The following is a 25,802-nucleotide window of genomic DNA, read 5'->3' as shown; positions in this document are numbered from 1 at the left end:
ATCCAGAAGTTCCTCAGGCATCATATTTAGGCCCACGGATCTGGAGATTCCTCAGGTGCACGTCCATGTTTAAGCCCCCAGGTCCAGAAGTGAGATTTTTAATTTCTTGTTCCTGGTTCTCCTATCCTCTTCTGTTCCCTCTCCTCCCCCATTTCCTGGCTGCCATAAGCTGAGCAGTTTTCTTTTGCCATTGCCCTTCCACCATGACATTTCTACATTGCAAGAGCATGGACAGAACCTCTGAAACTGAGCAAAATAAAGCTTTCCTCCTCTCAATTGTTCTTGTAGGTATTTTGGTCACCACAACAAAAGGCTACCACAAATCTGTTTACATTTTGTTAGTTGTAGTTTTTTCGGTTCCTTACTTCTTCCCTTGATATGTTCTTTTGTGTTTCATTGGTGGGTTTGTTTGTTTTTGGTTGTTTGTTTTCAGATTTTAGGACAGTCTGGGAAGTCTTAATTAGAAAACAAAAACAAACAAAAAAAACCCACATTGGATATTCTTTGCTTTAAGATGACTGGTTTGAAATTGTTTTGACAGGGATGCTCTATATATTCTTTCTTATGTACTATCTCACTTATATTCTTCAGTACTTTTTTGAGTAGTTTTTTGAATGTAAATCATTAAAATTTCTATTACATACTTTTGGGTTTTCACTCTGTTCTTCAGTTTGCCTTAGATGTTCCATTAACTCTTCTTTTTTGCCTTCTAGTCTTTCTTTTTTTCTGTTTTCTTATTTTCATTCTTTAATTGTGCCATTTATAACTGTTTTTAATATTTCTCCCCCCTAACCTGAGCCCTCATCTCTTACACTTCGATAGTATCAGCTTTTCTTCACTGCATGTATAGTTCATGGTTTCCCACACATAGGGCCGAAATCTATACACCAATTCTCAGACAAGGAACCTGAAAAACAAAATTGGGTGCCTTTTTGTAGATTGGCTTTATGACTTTTTTCCCCCCATATCTTTGGTGGTCCTGGAACCTCTCTTCTGTAGATATAGAAGAAAAACTATATAGGGAATATATCCAATTTTTAAAAATTTTAATTTGTTCTTTTTAGGTATATGTGACAGAGTATATTTTGAGATATTATACATACATGGCATATAACTTCCCATTCTTGTGGTTGTACATGATGTGGAGTTTCACTGGTTGTGTATTTATATCTGAACAAAGGAAAGTTATGTCCAATTCATTCTACTGTCTTTCCTAATACAATCCCCCCTCTCTTCCCTTCATTCCCTTTGTCTAATCCAATGAACTTCTATTCTTCCCTCACCCCTCCTCATTGTGCATGAGCATCTGCATATCAGAGAGAACATCCAGCCTTTGGTCTTGGGGACTGGCTTATTTCACTTAACAAGATAGTCTCCAGTTCCAGCCATTTACTGGCAAATGCCATAATTTCATACTTCCTTATGGCTGAGTAATATTCCATTATGTATATATACCACATTTTCCTTGTGTATTCATCTGTTGAAGGGCATCTAGTTTGGTTCCATAGCTTGGCTATTGTGAATTGAGCTGCTATAAACAATGATGTGGCTGTGTCTCTGTAGTATGCTGATTTTTAAGTCCTTTGGGTATAAACCAAGGAGTGGGATAGCTATGTCAAATCGTGGTTCCATCCCAAGTTTTCTGAGGAATCTCCATACTGCTTTCCACAATGGTTGTACCAATTTGCAGTCTCACCAGCAATGTATAACTGTACCTTTCCCCCCACATCCTCACCAACATTCATTGTTATTTGTATTCTTTATAATTGCCATTCTGACTGGAGTGAGATGGAATCTCAGTGTAGTTTTAATTTGCAATTCTCTAATTGCTAAAAATGTTGAACTTTTTTTCATGTGTTTGTTGACTGATTGTAAATATAAAATGAATGTAGGTGTTGAGGCTTTGGTTCTGCATATTTATGAGCATGATGACAAGTTAACACCTAAAATTGGCTTTCCCTTGAGTGAAATAAAAAATATTTAATGGCAAAATTCTTTGTCATACAAACCCACATATATACAGTTATCTCTTACTAGACAAAGGTACCATAAACATACATTTGAGAAAAGATAGCCTGTACAACAATTGGTGCTGAGAAAACTGGAAATCCACATGTAGTAGAATGAAATTGAACCCCTATCTCTCAGCTCAAAGTGGATCAAGGACCTAGGCATTAGACCTTGCATCTACTAGAAAAAAATGTAGGCCCAATTCTTCATCATGTTGGCTTAGGAACCAGCTTCCTTAACAGGATAACTAAAGTGCAAAAAGTAAAATCAATACTAAATGGGATGATATCAAACTAAAAAGCTTCACAGCAAAGGAAGTAATCAAGAATGTGAAGAGAGAGCCTACAGAATGGGAAAAAATCTTTGCCACCTGCACCTCAGATAGAGTATTAATCTCCAGGATATACGAAGAACTCAAAAACTTAACACACACACACACACACAAAATAATAATAATAATAATAACCTAATTAATAAATGGGAAAGGAACTGAATAGGCACTTCACACTTCACTTCCTTTGCTGTGAAGCTTTTTAGTTTGGATCTGTTTTTCATTTTAGTCAAATTTGGAAAATATTCATCTATTATTCCTTTTTGTTTTCTCTCGTTTCCTTCAGAAACAGTAATTATATATATTGCTGATATTGTCCCATAGTTTACTGTCATTCTGTAGACTTCTGTAAAGTTATGAACCTCACTTTAGAGTTCCTATTTTCTGTCTCCAAAATCAATAATATTCTTTTCTACATTGTGAGATCTGTTAATTTTATTTGTTACATTGAATATCTCACACATTTCTAGTATAGTCAGCTCTTCATCACTGTAACCAAAATACCTGACAGGAACAACTTTAGAAGAGGATAAGTTTATTTTGGCTCATGGTTTTGGAGTTTCAATCCATGGTTGGTTGACTTCATTGCTCTGGCCCTGAGGCAGAACATCATGACAGTAGGGTATGGCAGAAAGAAGTTTCTCAGCACATAGCAGCCAGGAAGTGGGGTGGAGAGAGCAGGCTGCAAGGATACATTCAAGATATGCCCCAGTGACCGCTACCTTCTCTAGTCACACCACACCTTGCCTACAGTTGCCACCCAGTTAGAGACTATTCAAACTAGGATGGATTGATTAGGTTATGGCTCTCATAACCTACTTATTTTACCTTTGAATATTCCTGCATAGACACGGCAGGTTTTGGGAGACACCTCATATTCAAAGCAAACATAGGTCAGATTGGAACAGCCTTTAACGAAAGGCTAATTATTCTCCACTGAGGCAAGACCCTTCTGTGTACCCTACCCTGTGTCAGTGAACCATGAAGTTTTCCAGTCCTGTTGATGGGAAAAGGCATTATAACCTATTTTGTGTGAGCACAGGGCACTGTTAACTGCAAGTGCAGGTTATTGTTACCATCCTTTCGAATAGTCCTTCCCTAGTCTTGGGGACTTTCCTCACACAAACTGATCAGTACTCAGCTGAATTCACAAAGACGCCCCTATGCAGAGTCCTTTGTTGCAGCTCTCTTTATTATTTTGCCCTGTGAACTGTAACTCCTTTGTTTTTTCTGGACTCCTAGCCTCACTTCCTTATCATGGAGAGTCTACCAGACTGCCTGGATTCCCCTTTCCTGCTTCATGGCTTAGAAATTTTCTCAAGGTAGTAATCTAGGGACAATCACAGGGTTTATCTCTTTCCCCTCCGCTTTCCTTCAGTATCATTGTCCTTCACTCTCAGACTTGAATAAATCCTACTCATACTCACTCATCCTTGTCTATGGATTTAATTCTTTGAATTCATGAGAAGAGAACACAGAAAGAATTTGGTGATGAGCTGCAGGGATCTGCTGAAAAACTAGACAGCATAGCCTGCCATTAAGAAGGACAACACGTTTCTTGACTTCAGAGCCCTGCAACTTATGCAGACCTCACTTGCCAGCATAAGTGGAGAAACTTTGGTTTTACTATGCTAGAAATGTAAACTGCAGAGCCCTAAACTTGACTTGCTGAATTAAAAGCCCTATGGGTGGGGCAGGTGACTGCTGTATGCTAAAGCCTGAGAATCATTGCTATATTAAGATACATAAAAGCTTTAGTTATAAAAGTAATGATACATAAAAGGAAATATAGAAAATAAACATTAGTGGAGGAACCTAGATGGGTGTTCACTATGAAATTTATAACTTTTCTGGGGGAAAAAAGGTACAGATGCAAGAACAGAAAACAGACTGAAAGAACATGAGAGCTCAGAAATGGTCCTGTCTATGCATAGGTTCTTGATTATATCATAAAATTTGCACCACAGATTAATAGGAAAAAGCAGACTTGTGTAGAGAAAACATGGAGCTGGATCCATGCCTTGTACAATATACAATGGTAAACTTGAGATGAACTAATCTAAAAAATCTAGTTTGTAGTTGTCAATGGCTCTTTTATTTATTTACTTATATGTGGTGCTGAGGATGAAACCCAGGGCCTCACATGCCAGGCAAGTGCTACACCACTGAGCCACAACTCCTGCCCGACCAAAGATCTAAATCTTAACAGAAAATCTATGTAGCTAACAGAAGTAAATGTGGTAGAAAACCTTTGTGACTCAGGAATGGAAGACTTCCTTAATTGAAAAATAAGGAAGCATAAATGACAGATTTGTTCATATACACATTAAAAAGAATGGTAAACCTTAAGGGATATCAAGTATAGATACTTGTCACTCTCTTTCTTGTGATCAGAGGAATGATATACAAATACCAAAATGTAATAGGGACTTAGATTCCTCACTTTTGCCTAGAGATGTCTGATGGGTGGCTAAAAGCAAGAATAAAGACTTGGCATCCTGCCTCCATTTTTCATTTATCCTCTTTACTAAATCACCTTGGATTCTAGGAACAAAGTCTGATCTGATAACATAGTTACCCCAAGGCAAAAGCAACTTTTCATTCTGGGACGAGGCCCTACTTGACCAGTCCTAAGATAAAGGTCAGACCATTCTGATCACAGTCACCTCTCTGGCAATCTGAAGAGCCTCCAGCTTTGCAGACTCCCAACCCTTGCCCTCATTCCCCTTTTTATAAAACCTCAAAGTTACTGTCAATCCTTGGAAGATAGGGCTAAGGATGTGGATCCCATCTTCCTGGTGTAACTACACTGATTAAAGTTCCTTTCATGATTTTCACCATTACCTTTCTGTTAGGTTTTGGGACGAGTGCCTAGAACTGATTTCTTGGATCCCCAGAGTATACCTGCAGCCCATTTTATTTGAGACAAGGTCTCACCAAATTGATGAGGCTGGCCTCAAATTTGCCTTAGCCTCCCAAGTCACTGTGATTACAGGTGTGTGTCACCATGCTCATTTAAAAATACAATGTTATATCCATCAAACATACAATAGAGTCACATAATATTAAGTGTTTGCAAATATGTGGGAAAATGAGAATCTTCACTTCTGGCTGATGAGAGTACAAACTGACTCAGATGTTCAGCAAAATGATTTAGCAGATTTGGTGGGATTAAGTACCTGTGATCTAACAATTACACCCTTAAGTAGGTATACTGAGGAACTGAGGAATTTTTACACATGCCCATAACATGACATGAAGGAGGATATTCACCACTGCATTATGTATCGCAGGGGATTGGTAGATGAAGTAGAACATTGTAGGTGTTCAGTTCTAGAAAAATGGATAAGATGCAGTGGAATCAAACTACAAGTATATACATCATTGTGCGGGGGAGGGAGAATCTATAACCCATTGCATTTATTTATCTAAATAAAACCCACACATAATACTACTTATTCTTTCTGTATTATTATTCACCCATAAATTCCAATTTGGATTTTCCTGTAAGCAGTTAAAATTAACCAATATGTGTAGTTTTTTCTTAAAGGAAAAAAACCCCAATTCTCACTTGAAGAGATCATCTGTTTTATATTCATTCATATTTACTATCAATTTTGATTACAATTATTTCTGCTCTACTCTATGTAGTTTTGGTAAATATTGTTCCTTGTATCTTGAATCTCCTTTTGAGATTTATTTTTTTGTCTTGTTTCATAGGTCCCCTGGGTACTTCTTATGGGGAGGTAAACTTTAGAGTCTTTTAATTCCTGAAACAAATGCCTTCCCACTTGTATGACTTTCAAGTTCGGACATACTGCTTTGCCGTCTCCTTACATCCAAAGTTGCCGGTGAAAGTTCTGATATCTGATTCATTTGGAATTTTTTAGAACATTCTTCATATCTGATCTAACATTTGATGAAGATACTGTATATTTACAAGTTTGGTACATGTTTGTGGTTTTCGCTTGTTACCTAATCGGTCCATTCAGTCTGAGGATATATGTTGTGCTTCAACTGCAGGAAATTTTCTCATCCTTTCCCTTCATTCAGTTTCCACTCTCCCTTCTTCCTTTGAAGGAAGATTTGTTGGAATATGAAGACTTCCCTTACACATCTCATTTCACTTAATATTTTTTGTTCCATTTTCATTACATTCCATGAGATCTAAATCTAAAGAATTTGATTTGCTCTTTAGGTGTCTCCTTCACGTTCTTTAGACCAACAATTGAATCTGACAATTCTACATTATACAGTTGAATCTAACAATTCTATTTGACATTATAAAGAAATATGGGGGGTGGGGCTGGGGTTGTGGCTCAGTGGTAAAGCCTACCATGAGTGAGGCACTGTGTTTTATCCACAGCACCACAAAAAAATATAATAAAGGTATTGTATTCACCTGCAACTAAAAAAAAAAGAAAGAAAGAAAAGAAAAAGAAAGTATGTAGGGGCTGGTGATATGGCTCAATGGTAGAGCATTTGCCTAGCATCTGAGGCCTTTGAAACAAAAACACAACCCCACCTCCACACACCTTTACATAACATTTTAACAAACTGATTACCCTAGATCTCAGAAGATACACTTTTTAATACTGATATCTTTAGATATTGATGCTTCTGTTTGGTAACCCTCATTATGATTACTTTTCTCCAATGTTTCATCATTTTGTTGTGGTCACCTTAGTATGAGCCTGAAATATTTGTTACTTGATTACTGCAAACTATATGTACTAAGAGTGGACAAAGGAGAGAACATGCCACTTGGCTGACTATGCTCTTAATAGGGCTGCATTCATTTTTCCTTCTTACTCTAAGCATCTATGCTCATTGTTTCTCCCTTGAACCAGACCATTCTTCTACCCAGTTTGGTGGTTAATGACAAAACTTTCTTGAACCTTTATTCTGTCCACCTTTCAGACAGCCCTGAAGCCAAATCCACCTTTAGTGGTACAACTCTTATCCCATATGCCCCACACCTTCAAAAAGTTATAGCACACTTCCTTCTTGTTTTCTAAAACTACTGAGAGTAAATAATACTTTTACCTATATCAACATTATATAATAAACATTTTGTTCTTTCTAGGTTGTAGACAGAGGGAAGCTTGAAGAATGAAGAATGTTATCTTGAACAATCCATGTTGTAACAGTTAAGACTGCAAATGATTCTTCCTCTTCTTGGGAAACTGAATGTTCCTTTGAGGGATGCTGTAGTAAAGAATGATCCAAATGTGAAAGATGTTTAATATCTTTAATTAAGTTCATTTAATGTTCTGGTAAGGCATTAGTTCTCAAAGGCATTGAAGATGAGCTGGGTACAATGGCACATGCCTATAATCCCAGCAACTGGAGAGGCTGAGGCATGAGGATCTCAAGTTTGAGGCCAGCCTCAGCAACTTATTGAGATCCTGTTTCAAAATAAAAAAGGGCTGTGAATGTACTTTAATGACAAAGCACCCCTGGGGGGAGGATGTCCAATCTTTAGTACTAGTAGTAATATTAGTACTACTACTACTAATAATAATACTGAAGATGATGAAACTTCAAATCATTTATCCTGAAATTTAATGCTTCCTGCTTATGCATATTTCCCCCCAGTTTTTTTTTTTAACTTTTAAAAGTTTCCTGACAAGAAGAAAATAGAATACATGATAAAAAGATCCTTCTAAAGCCATGAATTGGAGTAGTTTGATGGCTTTAAGGAAGTGAAGTTAGGAAATACATAGGCTTATTTTCATTCAAAATAAAAGCTTTGTTGTATTGGGAATGGGGAGAGAATAATATCATGGCTTAGATTTCTCCCTTTACCAAGATATGAGTTTTCTCAAATTTTATCCTAAAATTAAGGACTGACTGATCAGCTAGATGGACCATACACATTAGTTCCATGGGAGATAACCACTGTCCCTAGTTACATTTGAAAAAAGGAAGATCCTTTTTCCAACTTCTTTCCCAACAATCTATAGAAAGGTTCACAGGCTTGTTTTTTTTTTTTTTTTTTTTAAAGAGAGAGAGAGAGAATTTTTTAATATTTATTTTTTATTTTCGGCAGACAAAACATCTTTGTTTGTATGTGGTGCTGAGGATCGAACCCGGGCCGCATGCATGCCAGGCGAGCGCGCTACCACTTGAGCCACATCCCCAGCCCAGGCTTGTTTTTTTGATTTTTTTTTTTTTTTTTTTTGGTACCAGGGTTTGAACTCAGGGACACTATGCCACTGAGTCCCAGCCCTATTTTGTATTTTATTTAGAGACAAGGTTTTCACTGAGCTGTTTAGCACCTCACTTTTGCTGAGGCTGGCTTTGAACTCACCATCCTCCTGCCTCAGCCTCCCAAGCTGCTAGGATTATAGGAATGTGCCACCGCGCCTAGCCACAGATATTTTTGATTGTTGTCTATAATAAAACCTAAGGATCAAACTCAGGATCTTGCACATGCTAGGTAAGTGCTCTGCTAATGAGCTATATCCCCAGCCCAATACTGGACTTAAAAACATTTTTAGGTGTTTTCTCTAAAATAAGTTTCCTCAGCTTAGAATGGGAGCTTCTCTGGTGCATGAATGTTAGAACTTTACATTACTGGCGATGAAAATTCTTGATTTAAAAAATTCCTTTATGAAGAGACTGCAGCATCCTGAAAAGAAGACAGCATTCTCAAGAATTTTCCCAAACTTGAGTGACTATACTTATAAACCCCCTAGGATTACAAATTGTGTGAAGAATTCACTGCTGGAGCTGGGACTGGGGCTGTAGCTCAGTGGTAGAGTACTTGCCTTTGCATGTGTGAGGCACTGGGTGCTCATCCTCAGCACCACATATAAATAAATAAAGCTATTGTGTCCATCTACAACTTAAAAAAAATTAAAAAAAAAAGAATTCGTAGCTGAAGATATAAGATTGTCAACCTTTATGGAAGGCTCTAATTAGAAAGAAGGGAATACCTGGAGGCCTATATTTGGCTGCCTATCTAATACAGATGACCACTGAGCCACATCCCCAGCCCTATTTTGTATTTTATTTAGAGACAGGGTCTCACTCAGTTGCTTAGTGCCTCACTAAGTTACTGAGGCTGGCTTTGAACTTGCAATCCTCCTGCCTCAGCCTCTGGAGACACTGAGATTATAGGCGTGCACCATCGAGCCTGGCTAGATTACTTTTATTTAAGAGGCATCTTGTTCCCTTGTTCATCATCAATTGTGTATTCATGAATGCTCTTGATAAATCAAAAATATTTTTATTTAGTGTCTCTTTCATGGCAAACCTATTTACTAAAGTATATTAACAAAAATGCAACAGAATAAAAAAAAATACCTTTCCAAAAAGATGTTACTTAACATTAGTCCGTAACGGAAACAAATTTCCTATGTTAATGGCTATCTTTAGATATAAAAAAGCAATAATTTGAGATAAACTATATTTTTCCATTCTCAGAAATTGAGCTATAAGGCTCAAAAATAGCTGTATTATCTTTCATGAGAATTCCACTAATTCTGAATTTCATAAAGTAAACCACACAACTTTAAACAGCATTACTTTATTATCTATCCTCTGTTTACCTCAGACAATCTAGATATATACAAAAATTTGGAATGTGGAATAAATGCTGATTGATAAAAATGGAAATTTTTTTAAGTACAGCAAATTAACAATTAATAGTTCTGTTTGTGTTCAAAAGAATTTTGAACATCTTGTATATATACATCTTTAAGACCAGTCTAAATAGGTCGGGAAAATATTTACAAAATAAACATTAGGAATTTTAGAATTTTATTGATTCAGATGAACTGATTTCTAAATGAATAAGCATTCATTAAATTTTTTGTCAATAATTCTATACTGAATATATTACTCTTATCTATATAATTTTTATTGGTATAATTTTTTTTTTTTTTTTTTTTTTTTTTTTTTTTGTGTGTGTGTGGTGCTGGAAATTGAACCCAGGGCCTAGTGCATGCAAGGCAAGCACTCTATCAACTGAGCTATATCCCAAGCCCCTATTGTATAATTAATTGTTTTACTGGCTGGGGTAAGATATTTTAAACACTGTTATTAAAAATAAGGAAGCTTTTTTTTTTTTTTTTTTTTTTTTAATCTGCCATGGTGCTGGGGAGTGAACCTAGGGTCTTATGCATAGGAGGCAAGCATTCTACCACTGAGCCACACCCCTGTCCAAGAATTCTGCTACATAATACTTGTTATGAATACAGGTCTTACCTACAATTTACTCAACAGAATATAAACTCAAAATACCTTCTCCATTTCTGCAAAAGATTTCAATTATTATTGTTCTATTCAAACTGAAACTTTATTACTACTTTAACAAAAATTCTAATGAAGAGCCCTTGTCACTTAAATTTTTTAAATATTATGTAAGAAAATTTTGGCTACTAAGTGCAAAACTTTTTGTTACTTCTTTGAAAAAAGAAGTATCATGTGTTACTCCTATTGGTAACAAACTGCCCAACTCAACTTTATGTGTTGCAAGAATGTTACAAAAATTTTAAATTAACTAAAGTAGTACAAAATGCTAGTACATGTAACATCTGTTGTACTTGGAAATATTTCAATATAACATGCAGATAATAAATTTAAACTTCTCATAAACTGAAAAACCAATTGTCATATGAGGCTTAATTCCTTTTCCAATATTGCAGTTTTATATAATTGGTTCAAGGGAAAGTAGTAGTTTGCAATTTTGCAATTTTACCTATCTTATGCATTCCTGATTTAAAGTGGAAAGTGACTGTGTAAATTTGAAATCAATAAAAGGAGAACATGACTATTTTACAATGCCAAAATTAGTATTTTTAAATCAACTAAGAATAAAGGAACACCGAGACTTGTCTTAAAGAAGCCATTTGTCATTCTTTTTTTAGAGATTACAACACACATACAAGTGAATTTTATCAAAATACAGCACATTTCTTCTACTATATCCATAAAAATCAATTCCTATGTAAAGAGTACTGAAAATCAACTAAAATGAGTTAAAATTTACAAAGAGTTGTTAAAGGGTTTCAATAAAATTATTAAAACTATACAGTACAATAATCAATTGTAACATCTTGAAAGAAGTGCAATATTTGAGTCACATATTTTTAAAAGTGCTGCCTACTTGACTAGAAAGAATGGAAGATGAGTTCAACTCACTTTTGCAAAAATAATGTAGGTTGGTGTTTTAGCTAGTTCTATAAGTCTTCATTAAATCAAGGTTGAAGAAAAAAAGCATAATACATTAAAAATTCCCAAATTACATTTCTTCGACATTAAAAATGACTGCAAGAAACCGAATATTGCTTAATAAAAGGTTTGAGACTAGCCTCAACGAAAAACAGTTATTGGTCTTCTATGGCACTTTTTTCTGGTCCAAATAACCATGCATTAATTCTTACCACTGCATGTTATTCAAATTTTATTTGATTACATAGAACAAAACAAAAAAATAATGGTTTCAATAAACAAAAATTAATAAACCTCTATGATCAAATACGTGTTACAGTAACTAGGAACGAAGGCAGTTGGTGGTAAAACACTATTACACTGATGTACTTAGAAACCCTTTAAAGACTCTGAAGCAATGAGTTCACATTTAATGTTACCTGTAGGAACAGCCCTTTATTTGAACACCTTTACACACTGGTAGGCCTCAAGGACCAATCCCTTTGCTCTACAACTCTCCACAGCAATTCTCTATCACTGTGCCAGTTTCACAAACTTGCTTTGGTTTCCTAGCTCCATGCGTACTCCATGTTTCCTTTTACTTTACCAAGGCAATGCAAGGCCAAACAAAAATCAAGAGGCTTTCCTAAACTGTCTTACATTTTGTAGTGTTACAGGCAACACAATTTTAAAACTGGCCACTTTAGTTTCATTTGCTGCTTAAAATAACAATTATAAATTAGATTAAAATGGAGTACTAATTATAAAACAGACTGCAAGTACCACCATTTGCAAAAAAATAAAATGGGATTTCCATAGCACAGAAAATGCATGGACATGCATCTATAGTAGAGTTAAAAATTTCCTGTGACTAAAAAATTAAAAATTCAATCACCAGTAGCAAATGTATAGTTAATGGCTATGACAAGAACAGATCTTGTAGAGCTCATAAAATGCAATTATTGTCTTTTCACTTCTTTAAAAAGACATTACATATTTTATTGCATTATTCTATTAATAAAAACACATTAACAGAGTTTTTTTTTTTTCATTCTTTGCTTCCAGATTTTTATATGAAATAACTGTTTTAATCTGGCCTCGGAAAGAGAACCCATCAGCACCACCTTCACCTACTCACTCTTCAACTCAATATGCACATAGCAAAAGCCAACACTTCAAATCTCTTGCCCACATCAAAAAAAGTAGTTTCAGCAGAAAAACATTAATACCAGTTGAATAAAAATAAGGGCATAAAAGCTGAGATAGATAGCTCTGCCATCTGTCTCTGGGCTACAATCAAGGCTAACTATTGCCTTGTACACAGTTCAGTCATGGGTATGAAATCCAAAAATAAACCTACAATCTATACAAAAACAACATAAGCTTGTTTCTGTAGCCTGATTGCTATGTTTAAAAACCTAACAACAAATTTTATATGGTATGAATTCAACAGTCTCCTTTATATTCTGTACAGTGGTTCTTTCCCTCTAACCACAAGCTCCATTATTTCATTAATGTACAAATTTGAACATAATTGAGTTCTTCTTTATATATAAAAATAGTCAAAATATTAATCTCCCCTGCAAGTATCTTCCAATAAATCTTGTCATCCTTCCCCCCATTTTGTTTTGTCCACAGTGCTTATGAGGAAACTTCTCGTACAATGATGAGTTCTACTGTATTCTGGAAAGTTTTTAGCAAGGACACTGCTTGTCCATGTTCAATATTGATAAAACTGTAGCCATTAGCCTACAAAGAACAAAGAGAAAAAAATTATTTTAGGAAAAACTTTTCATAGTAATGTATTTGTATTTTTTAACTTGTATTTCTTCCAAGTACTTTGTAAACCTGGCAGAAAAAAAAGAATCACTTTGGCAATTTAAAACAACATATAGACTAATGGGACTGCCCCACAGGTATGGGAAATAAATCTCTGAAGATGGTGCCCAGAAACCTATATTTTTTTCAAGTTTTCAGACAATTCTGATTTAACAACCTAGTATCAGGAACCACTTATCTAATATAGTGTCAGATAAGATGTTGTGTATGTGCTGATATGCACTTGAGGAGACCAAACTCCAAGGGTAGCAAAGAACAAAGTCTACTCTTCCCATTGCCTTAGATCAGACCAAGACCACCACACTTTATAATGAAGTCTAACACTTAACTCTGTACCAGATACTCAGAAGGACTTAATAAGAATGAAATTCTGATTCTCATAATAACACTCAAAGAATCTTATTGAATGAGAACAGAAAATCCAGACATGGATAGAAAAAGTAACTTCTGTAGTCACAAACTAAAACCAAAGGGCTGGGGATGTATATAGATCAGAGAGAGGCAAGGCTCTGGGTTCAATCTCCACTAATGAAGAAATTCTGAAACCACAGATTCCCCAAATGATTTGAAAAAATAAATGTCTCTGTGTGTGTGTGTGTGTGTAGAGAGAAAGAGAGAGAGAGCGAGCGAGGGGGGGGGGCACAGAAACAATGAATAATAAAGATAATGTGGCAATATATTAGCAACTGGTGACCTAATAAAGTATATACAGATGTTTGTTACACCATTTTTGCAGATTTTCTCTAGGCCTGAAATGATGTAAAAATTAATTTAAAAATATTTTTTGATTATTATTATTTTTTTAAGTGTTGGGGTCAGGATTCAAACTCAAGCAGTTTGGCTCCAATCTATACTTTCAGCTACTCAACTCTAATATCTCTATTATCATTTTTTGCTTTGAGAGTTATTTCTCATTGTCACCTGAACTGACAACAGTGAAGGCAGAGATAGGAAGGACAGTTGTACTGTCTCTGAGGTTTGTTTTCCTCCTGGAGTGCACTATACATGTGTTTAGGTAAAATAAGTTGCTGAAGAAACAGAGAAAAGGAGGGACGTGGGAAAATAAAATGGTTTCTCAAATTTTCCTCTTCATTTTGATATGATGAACAGCTTACTTCCAAGAAGTGGTATTTTGGGGGGCTGGGGTTGTGTCTTAGTGGTAGAATTCTTACCTAGCATGTGTGAGGCACGGGTTCGATTCTCAGCACCACATATAAATAAATAAATAAAATAAATGTCTATCAACATCTAAAAAAATATTTTTTTAAAAAAAGAAGTGGTACTCTGATAAACAAAATTAGTAAAAATTAACATCCTGGAACTTAAAATACTATGATATAGCAAACAGATAAGCATGATTTTCAAGGTATAAAGTGGAAATATTTAAAATTATGAAAACATTTGAGTATGTTGTAAAATGAAAGAAATAAGAAAGTTTATCTTTATTACCTGAATTATTTTATCACCTGGTTGCAGTAATTTTGATGCTGGTCCTTCAGGCTGTACCCTTGTTACAAATATACCCTTTAGTAGCAACAACAAAAAAGATAATTATTTTAACTAAAAACTATATGCATAAATAACAAAGTAACAAGAAATAATTCTTTTTCCACACTATGCACATATTTGAATCATGATATAAGTTTTTGCTCTGATTTCTCTGAGTAGTACTATGAAAACCACAAGTTATTATTGCTTCTAGTAATTCTGTTAATGTTATGAAATTACTTCCACAGATTTATGAAAAATTAAAAATCACCTGACAGTATCAAGAATATTCAAAATTTCTGGCTTTTATCTTCAAAAATTAATTTGAATTGAACAAATTACACAACAGCTGAGCATGGTGATACACAGCTATAATCCCAGCTCCTTGGGAGGCTAAGACAAGAGGATCATAGATTCAAGGTCAACCTGGGCAACTCAGTGAGACCCTGTATCCAAATTTTTTAAAAAGTAGCTCAGTGGTACATATTCCTGGCATTCCATCCCCAGTACCACAAAGACAAAAACTAAACATAAAAATCAAAACAGAAAGTTGAACAATCTGAAAAAAGTATAATACAAGAGTTATCTATCTAGATTTACATAAATATCAATTAGATTTACATATAAGAGGTACTGCATTAATAAAAGAAATGCTATGGGTGTTCAAGGCTATATAAAACTTACATCATCATCAGGTCTGAATGGGTTTCCTCTACCCCCAACACCTCCTGATATGCTAAATCCAAGTTCTGGATCCTTTTCAACCCTCACACGCATCTGATTTAATATGAAAATAAAACATTACTAATTCTGAAAAATTCACAACTTAACAACACCACATTTAAATATTGGTAAATTAAGTTGGAGCAAAAAAAATATATAAGAATTCATCAAAAAAAAATATTTTGGCAGATGAAGTGAAACTAAAACATAGACCATTATGTTAATGAGTTAGTGAGTTATTAAAGGCACAGTGGGATTATAAAGCATAGCTCCTAATTTTACTGTTTATGAAAAGTGGAATCAATTAATTTTAATGATACAGTGCATAAAAACAGAACATGTATATTATCAGTTTTCACTTGTGAAATTACACAGTACAGTATCTCCGCCTAATGCATTGTATCATAAGATACCTAAAAGAACCATTGATGATTTTAGGTTATTAACTTTTCATTTCCTGAATTTGTTTGTTTATATGCTCCAAAGGAGTGGCATTTTAAAAGTCTTATCAATTGACAATATCTTTTATAACCTAGCTTTAAAAAAAAAAAAAGCAAAAATTAGCTTTTTGCTATAGAACACTCCCTTTTGCCAGAGATTCAACCAAAATAAAGCATCTGATCTACACCTAAGTTTTTAATATTATTGATCATCTTATCAATAAGCTACCAAGACATGAATATATGGCCCATAACTTTTCTAAGATTAAAAACACTCAAAGTAGTATGGAGATATGGTCAAATGAAGACTGTCACAGAACAACATGCCATTTCAGTTTAATGTTCTACTATTTATATTCCTGGAAAAGGTCTAACTATTGGAGTACCATCAACCAGTTTTGAAAACTCGAATTTTAAGCAAAATGGTAAAAACTGTTATATGAATTTACTGCTAATAATTAAAAAATAATCTCTAAGAATACGTGAAAAGCTTAGTGTCATATTTTAAACAGTCTTGATTATTCTTACCTCTTGTTTTGCCAGTTCATGGCCTTGTCTAGGAGAACAATGGGGTTGTGTATATGGAGGCTGGTGGGCCACTTTCAGCATCAAGTAATCAATTAGTTGTTCTCTAGAGGGATGCCTTGCCACAGATGCCTGAGGGGGGTGATGTATTTGACTATAATTTGCCTGAGGCCTGAGAGGCTGGCCCATCTGTCCATTACTCAAAGGCATCTAAGAAAAACATGAAGTATCTTAAAATGACCGATAATAATGTCTTGAACAAATATTTGGATTTTTTTTTTCATGGAGCATTATAAAAGGACTAGAATTTTAACATTCTAAATCACACAATTCCATTTCATTTACTATTTCCATCAATTTAAAACCTTAAAAGAAAAAAGCTATTAATGTCTTAGTTCTAAATTTGCTTGAGTGCTTTCTGATAGTGAATTACTCTTTTAAGCTTTGAAATTAAAGTATCATACCTATGTATTAAATTATTTGCTTTTTTGTTAGATATAAATATATCTCCTTCCTATAGTAACCCAATGCTAGGTAAATAGTTTACTGAATCTTAAAATTTAAGTAAGTCTATTTGAAAGGTATTCATTTCCCATACTAAAACAGAGCACACATACAAAAGGTGCATTTGCTGATGTTCTTCTTCTGGAAAAAAGGTAACCAATTCTGCGTTATAATTTTTTCCTAATTTATTGTATTTTTCTACCTTTACTCCTTTTCTTCCAGGATTAACTAATTATAGGTATCCACATGGTAGAAAATTGATTTATTCCCTTCACATGTAGAAAACTGACTTATTCCTTTCAAACACAGTGTGTGTATATGTATGAAGGTGGCAATTTTATAACTCTTAATATTAATTCCATAGACTAACCCCAAAATTAAACATTGATATTCAACTTTGATTTTCATACACTAAACAAAAGAGTTGAGATTAGCTGTTTGCTATTAAAGGACTACATTTTTTAGAGGATAAACCTGAATTTTGGACTTAAAATTACCTTTGTGAAAATGTCACTTAAGCTAGCTTATTCTGTTAGTGTGAGGAATCTAGCTGGAAAATAAGCTGTTACATTCTTATGTTTGCATAAAAAAAAATGTGTAGAAAAAGAGTAAATGTTTAAGCTACTCAATCTCTTAAAACTTCCTTGTTGGTTAATAGAAAGGTAACCTTGTCCACAAGGAAATAACCAGAAATTTTTGTGGGAGATAGTCACGCCCCATTTCCCTAAAATTATCCAAAAGCTGAAAAGTTTGGAGAACAATTTAGCACGAGGTTTAAGTACTTCACATTATTCTGATTATGAACTTGTTTTTGATGAAGAAATTATACTTAAAAAGAATACTTTTTTCCACTATTATACTCCATTTTATTTGAGTACTTAATTAATTCTGAAGTCTAGAAAATGCTGGTTTTAATGACAGGGCACAGGATGATGTTACTCTGTGGCAAATCTTACACTGGTGAGGAGTCCAAAAGGAAAAAGAGATGTTATATTATTCCTGGTCTTTTTTTTTTTTTTTTGGTTGTTTATTACTTGATCACTACAGATTTAAAGCAACTAAGCTGACCAGGAGTAATTAACTGGTTGTGCTATGGCTTATTTGCACAATTCTGTAGATAGCCCTTGCTTTTCTCTATATTTATTCATGCCATTTTATTCCTATGTGCTTTTCTTGGGGGGTGGGGTGCGCTATGGTTTGAACCCAGAGTCTCATACATGCTAGGCAAGCACTCTACCAGTGAGCTATAACCGCTACTCCTGACCTACTCTTAAAGACTCCCTGACACCTAGATACTTGGTCTTGTTTACATCAATGTTAAATATACACAAAAAATGTATCATGGCCCAAGAGATTTAAAGATCAGAAAACAAATCAATAACCTAAACCACAAAGTATATATTCAAAAAACAAAACAAAAAACCCTGGAAGATAGCACTCAATTAAAAGAAAATGGGATTTAAAAATATATGAACTTAATATTAGATAGCTGGGTTCCTCTCTCAAAAGTAACATAAAAGTTTTCTATAATAATGCTTCATAATTATATCTTATTATATTAGAGGCAAGTTTAAAAAATGAGAAAGAACAGCTGAGAGAGAAATGGAAAAGAATTATCATTTGGCAAAAAAAAAAAAAAAAAAGAATTATCATTTGGCATTGGCCACAAATAATCTCTCTAAATGAGTGGCACTTTTTTTTTTTTTGCTATAGAAATACTAAGAATACAACCATCATTTCTATATACAAGTCTTTCAAGGTCATTTATAATTACATTTGAAGAATTTTAAAATGTTTTAGTAACAGTTACTAAGATCCTAAAACGAAGAATTTAAGACAAGTTCATGTTCCACTCTCCAAACAGGTTTACTATCAGGAATGCCAAAAATCCTCGATTAAAAAGTTAAAATGCATACTATAAAAATCAAATTGCAACAATAAAGTGATTCTTCAGTGTGGAAAAAATCATAGAATAAACAGAAATAGCAGATAGTCAAGCTCTATCTTGTATTTATAAATTATTTTAAATTAATACTTACTAGTTTAGGTGGGAAAGCCCTTATGAAAGTATTTTCAGTTATATATGTATGAGATTTCTAGTTCAAAAGCTGCAAAACACAGTAAGCTCACAGATTCTACTTCATTTATTTCCTAAGCACCTACTTTCATCAAGCTGTCTGGAAGAACATCTTTGTGACTAAGTGTAGCTGATGAGTAGTTCTGCAGTCCTGAAATGAATGTGTCATCCTGGCAAGGATCTCCTGGATTGGATGTCTGGGGAAGCTTCAAATGAGGGGGAAATAAAAAGTAAACAAATAATAACCTTTGAGATGTAAAACCAAAATGATGATGACACTTGATAACAGGAAAAAATACTGCTAGAGAACAGAAAGATGAAGAGCCAAATCAAATATCACAATCATCACTGCCATCAATTAGTACCTTCAGCTTCTTCCAAAGGCATATGGCAAGATGTTTGTTCTTATTATGTATGAAAATATTGTATGATATACATTGGTAATCTTTCTTTAGAAGACATACATGTGAAAGACAAATTCTATGTGATCTTTTTCCTTTTAGTTTTATTTACAGTAATACCTAGCTTTTAACCATCTGAGCTACCTATCCATCCATCCATCAAGTGATTGATTGGTAGTACTAGGAATGGAACCTAGGGATACACTACCACTAAGTTACATCCCCAGTCCTTTTAATTTTATTTATTTATTAAAAATTTATTTTTTGTAGTTATAAAAAAATTTATATGGGCAGCATGCCTTTATTTGTTTATATTTATGTGGTGCTAAGGATAGAATCCAGTGCCTCACACATGCTAGGCAAGTGCTTTGCCGCTAAGCCACAGCCTCAGCCTCTATATATTTTTTTATTTTTTAAATATTTTTTAGTTATTAATGGACCTTTTTTAAAAAAAATTATTTATATGCAGTGCTGAGAATCAAACCCAGTGCATCCCAGATGCTAGGAAAGCACTCTACCACTGAGCCACATCCCCAGCACCCCTTTTTTATTATTTTGTTATTATTTTATTTTGAGACAGGATCTCACTAAATTGCCCAGGCTAGCCTCAAACTTATAATCCTCCTGCCTCAGACTCCCAGGTCACTGGGATTACAGGCATGCACCACCAAATGCAGTTAAATTTAGTTATTAATGAAAATAGTCTCAATTTTATGAGCAACTGAAATATACTGAGCACTAAAGAAATGATAAAAAAAAAATAACTATTGTTCTTTTAACAGCACAGAACCACAGAGGATTTTTTTCCCTAAATTATCATAATAAGCAGAATCAATAAACAGTCTGATAAAACCTGATTATCTTAATACTGCCACATATTCATGGCAATATTTTAAAAGTACTGATTTAGAGAAATGCTTTAAAAATCAATCAACTAGTTCTTATCTTCATATGCCAAAATAATGTTCATATTATAGTTTACTTGAGATAATTTTTAGAGAAAACTAGACCAAAATGACAATATCCTGAATATTTTTTATTATAAACATGTTGAAAAACAAGACATCTATATTTAAATTAATTCTAAACACAAGATATATTTTAGAAAACAAAAAAGATTGTGATAAACCACACTATTGTTAATTTCAAAATAGTATATTCCTAGCAACATAGAAATGTAAACTAACTATATTATGCTGAAAAATAATCTGAAATTTGCTTCATTATGATTTACTACAGAAAACATAAAATTAAGACTAAAATTTAGTCTTAAAACTATATCTGCCACAAATCTATCACATGCAGTTAGTTGCTAGTTCAAACCATGGCTTAGCATTTTTGGATGTGGTCTGATCTTATTTTGTGTACTTACACAGTACATACTTCATTTTCCTTCTCCATTCTTGTGACATTCTTTTATAATATATAATAACCAACTTAGCTAAAAGCATAAAGTTTAAACTGAAGTCTGAATGTACTATGCTTATCTACTCTTTATAATGACAAGCATATCATGAATGAAAAAGTAAATTCAACAGATTTGAAGGTTCTAAAAATAAGAAAAATAAGCACAAAATGTTATTGTGAAAGAATGTGAAAAGAATAATGTTTCAGATGACTATGAATAGCAAAGTATACCCCTGAGTTAATGAAAGTCACTGGTTTTTACCATCTGGACTCTGTTGGAATAAGATCAACAGTGATCACTCTTCTCTCACCCTTTCAAATTAGGAAATTTCAAAAAGACTGCTACTATCTTGATAGTATTGAAATCAAATGATGGCAGATGACAGAGGACAGGATAAGACTAGGTCAAGTGTAGCTACAGCAAAATGAGTTCAGGAAACTGCTCCTACTCTAGAACACGATAAAGCAAAGTCACAGATAATGTTTAAGTGGGGAGGGTATACATAGGGAACGCTCAAGAAAAAGTGAAAAACACAGAAGTAAGCAGGGTTAACATGAAAACAAAACTATGGGAATAGTCTAAGTAAGTGAAGAAAAACTTTTCTGGATAGAAGGAAACATTTATTCAGAGGCCCCACTTAATACTGAGTCATGAGAGTTGTCTTGTCCTTCTCTTTCTCTTCCATTTTTATGTCTTATACCTAACTTTAATAATAAACTTTCTTTTTCACTACTAAGGACTATAATGGGTGATAAAGGATTTGAATTTTGCCTTTTCAATGGAACTTATATATTCTCCAGCTTCACATTTAATCATTTTATGAGTTAACTTTGTGCACATACTTAGTAGCCAATTCTTAATTACAGGAGTTAAAATTATTCCTTTTATAAAAATAATCAAGAGCAGACTACATCATCAGTACATAACCAAAAATACTGAAGAGATAAAGACCAAAACAACTTTGGAAAGTTTTAGAACCAAGCCATGGAAGAACTCAAAGGATATCAAGACTTCTAACCCACATTAAGCTTTTTACTTTCCTAGAAACATTAAAAAATTTAAAACTTTTTATTTCTCTTCTACGTGCTACAAGTACTGGTCTACTGTAGGTACTCACTCGAAAAATGTGCCCACCAGAACCTCTTCCGTCTGCAATACTCAAGGCAAGACTGCCTTGGCTGCCATGCAGATCCCTAGAGCTGCCATAGTGAGAACTGCTTACAGCAGTAAAATTGGAATTAAAGGACCTTGACAGCATGCTCTGAATAAAGAGGGGATAGATTTAACAGAGATTAGTACAGCATGCAAAATCCACAAGACATGTTATGTACATAGATTTATTTACAAGTATCCCCACTGATACCACAAAGAAATATCATGCAACACTGATTTTTTTCAGAGGCACTAAAAGAAATGGAGACTATTTACCACACATTTACATGACACCATACACACATAAAAGTAAATTACATGTAAATACAACCATTCACATTTTAAGCACTAAGGAAGAAAACAAACATATGGCTGCTTTTATTTAATAAAAGCTATTATTTCCTTTACTCATGACATATTATATATTTCAGAAAATAGAAGCTGATGACATACCCAGATGTATGTGTATCTATATGGTCCTTTCAGAAAATAGAAGCTGATGACATACCCAGATGTATGTGTATTTATACAGTCATTCATTAAATTTCTCTGTATAAGATTAATTTTATCAACATCCAATAATTTTAAGTCAAATACAGTCAATGGACTGCATTTTACAGTCCATTTCATTCTACAGAAATAATATAGGATTCCAGAAAGAAACAGATGTATTAAATTACCACATATATCTTTTTAGTTGTTTTGTGGATTCTAAAATAATGCTAGGAAAAAAACTAAATTTAATAGTCCAGACATGCATTTTCCCAAACCATTTCACCAAGGATAGAGATTTAGGCAGGCATTTTAGAGGTTCTATGAACATGTGATTAGAATGTGAATGCAAACTTCAAAGCACTGATTCAAAGTGTTGGAGGGTGAGAGAGGACCTCTATTCATTTATTTCCTGTGTGTGTGCACACGCGTGTGCGCGCATACACACATACACTTATAAAGGCAGAGTGGGTGATAAAACAAAGAAATAATTCATACATATACACATACATAAATAACACACTCTATTTGTTATGCACAGAGTTTTACTGTGTTCACTTGAGTGTCCTAACTGACCCTTTTAATGATATACAGATCTTGGAACAAAGTTTTTTATGTCATATCTCAACATGGACAACTGTAAATATTTCACATACTAATAAGGCTAACTGTAAATATTTCACATACTAATAAGGCTGGTTTTGAAGTCAGGCTTGTGCCCAACTACATCCTGTCTCAACACATTGTACGGAGCCCAATTAAATGCTAGGCACAAACTTCTGGGCAATGTTGCTCATTATATGCTGATAGTTTTGAATGGAGGTAGGGGTATGGTTCAGTGGCAGCAAAGCCGTGAGTTTAATCCTTAGCCTCCCAAAAAACATAAACAAGTGAACATGGCATTTATCAAGTTGTGTTAACCATATCATGGTCTGGAGTGTATGCTTCATATCTAAAGTTTTTATGTAGGATGAATTATTAGCAAATGCTGACATCTATAATAATTCAACTTTGAAATAAAAAATTTTATTTCTTTTCAAATTAATTCAGTTTTGAGATTTCTACGGTGATATATATTTTATGTTTGGATTCCAGGTAAACAGAAAAAGGGATAACTATTAAAAGGTTTAAAACCCAGTTAAAACTTCAATAAATCACTTATTATTGCTAAACTCCCAACTGTGCAAAATAGTAAACTTTAATTTGGGGATTTACAAGGTACAGCCGGCATTGTGAAATACCCTGGGGAAAAATTTTAAACACTGGCTCTGCCTTTAGAAGTAAGTGTGTGTGTGTGTGTGTGTGTGTGTGTGTGCGCGCGCGCGCGCAGGAAATGAATGAATAGAGGTCCTCTCTCTCCTTCCAACACTTTGAATCAATGCTTTGAAGTTTGCAGTTCACATCCTGCTGCTATACAAGTAGCTAATTAGTAATATATTATGTAGTAGTTCCAATATGCTTATGCTGCCCATACATTACACGTATGATTACATGTATGGTACATTATATGTATGTGTATACATTATATAATGGTAACATTAATGATTTTCACATTTAATGAATGAGAACAGTCATTTCCATTCAAGCCTGAATTCAAAACCAGACATATTTTGAGCGTTAGCCTTATTAGTATGTGAAATATTTACAGTTGTCCATGTTGAGATATGGCATAAAAAACTTTGTTCCAAGATCTGTATATCATTAAAAGGGTCAATTATGTCACTCAATGAGAATAATGAATGAGAACAAGAAAGAGGAAAATTACAGAATAATTTTTTACAATGTTTTTGAACATATGAAAAGAAACCATGTCTAATCTAAAATAATTTTTTTCACTATATGTATTATTTAAATTATGCTTCAGTTTTAAGAATTCTAGATTATTCTTATTGAGTAAAATGATTTTTGAAAGGATGATGGCAGAACAAAAGCAAATAACTCAGATAAATAAAAAGAACATAAGAACATCACAAAGTGGTCAAAATTAATCTGAAATCCTTCATAACTTATAAGATACATGGTTTTATTTATAGAACCCATATATTAAAGTTTGAGAACCACTGATATAAATTAAAGGAGGAACAAAGATAAAAGCTATATATAAATATTTGGCTATATACCACTCTGCCCTTAAAATGATAAAAATTCCTGCCAGCTAACAACAGGGAAAGATGTTGGAGAAGTCTTGTGGGTGTACATATCATAAAATTCAGATGGACTGTTTCCAGAATAATAAAAGTGCCCAGCATCATTAGCAATTTAAACTTACTTAAAATAATATATTTATCTTTTCAGTATCTCTTAGAGAAAAACTCACATGAGAATATGCTTTGTATCTCAAATTTGCATCACTTAACCTAATTTCATACTGTGTTCCAAGCTTAGATACACAACCATCACATCAAATACAAAATATTCAAAAGCAAGAAAATTACTTTTTGCCATATTTTCATACTACACCACACTGCACTAAGAATACCTATCTCCTAATTTCCAGAGTTTTTAAAAAAATAAATATTTTTCAGTTGTAGATGGACATGATACCTTTATTTTATTTAGTTTTTTTTTTTTTTAATGTGGTGCTGGGAATCAAACCCAGTGCCTCACATGTGTTAGGCGAGCACTCTGCGGATAAGCCACAATTCCGGCCTATAATTTCCAGTATTTTAAAAAAATGTTGACAACCAAATATACCAAACCAGAAACTTGGCTACTTCTTGAATCCTATCTCTCATCCAATCCCTAAAACAAAATAACTGTTGTCAAAGTGTTAGATTCATCTCCATTTCAGTCACAATCCTAGCCCAGGTTTTAATCATTTAGCTGCTTTATTATTGAAACTGTTTTCCAAAACAGTTTCAATAATATCCATTCATCCTGAACATTTTTGTCTGAGATATCCTAAAATAACTCTTTTATTATTATCAGTCTTTAGTTTAGAACATTAAGTAGTTCTCCTGGACTTTCAAAATTGTTTTACTTTCCTCCATATAACACATATCATTTTGAAAAAATTACTTAAATATTCTGTGCTTCAATTTCTTTACTACAAAATGTGATAATAAAGATACCTCAGGGCCAGGGTTGTGGCTCAGTGGTGGAGTGCTTGCCTAGCAAGCATGAGGCACTGGGTTCAATCTCTGGCACCACATAAAAATAAACAAATAAAATAAAGGTATTGTGGTGGGGGTGGGGGGAAGATACCTCGTAGGTCTTGTATGAAAATTTAGAAATATTTGTGCAGAAGGATAAT

The 25,802-nt window shown here is 33.8% G+C and overlaps 1 protein-coding gene across 9 annotated transcripts in view; it reads right to left on the bottom strand.

Annotated features, from left to right (window-relative positions):
* Positions 1-11,121: 11,121 nt before the first annotated feature.
* Erbin (erbb2 interacting protein) overlaps positions 11,122-25,802 on the bottom strand; it is a 137,761-nt gene continuing 123,080 nt past the window's right edge. For 4 of the 9 annotated variants that reach the window (XM_046456208.2, XM_046456207.2, XM_046456209.2 and 1 more), the window contains 6 exons: positions 22,023-22,166; positions 19,183-19,302; positions 16,519-16,725; positions 15,512-15,604; positions 14,789-14,863; positions 11,122-13,249 (listed from right to left, as the gene is read on the bottom strand). In XM_046456208.2, coding sequence (XP_046312164.1) covers positions 13,142-13,249; positions 14,789-14,863; positions 15,512-15,604; positions 16,519-16,725; positions 19,183-19,302; positions 22,023-22,166 — 747 coding nt within the window. In that variant the 3' untranslated portion in view covers positions 11,122-13,141. The remainder of the gene's footprint in view (positions 13,250-14,788; positions 14,864-15,511; positions 15,605-16,518; positions 16,726-19,182; positions 19,303-22,022; positions 22,167-25,802) is intronic. The other 5 variants (XM_046456211.2, XM_046456210.2, XM_058583074.1 and 2 more) reach the window with 5 other exon arrangements.

The sequence above is a fragment of the Marmota monax genome, unplaced genomic scaffold (genome assembly GCF_021218885.2).
Source record: "Marmota monax isolate L192 unplaced genomic scaffold, Marmota_monax_Labrador192_F-V1.1 WCK01_AAM20220418_F8-fsc00130, whole genome shotgun sequence".
NCBI classification, from domain to species: Eukaryota; Metazoa; Chordata; class Mammalia; order Rodentia; family Sciuridae; genus Marmota; species Marmota monax.
This window is presented reverse-complemented; position numbering and strand designations above follow the sequence as displayed.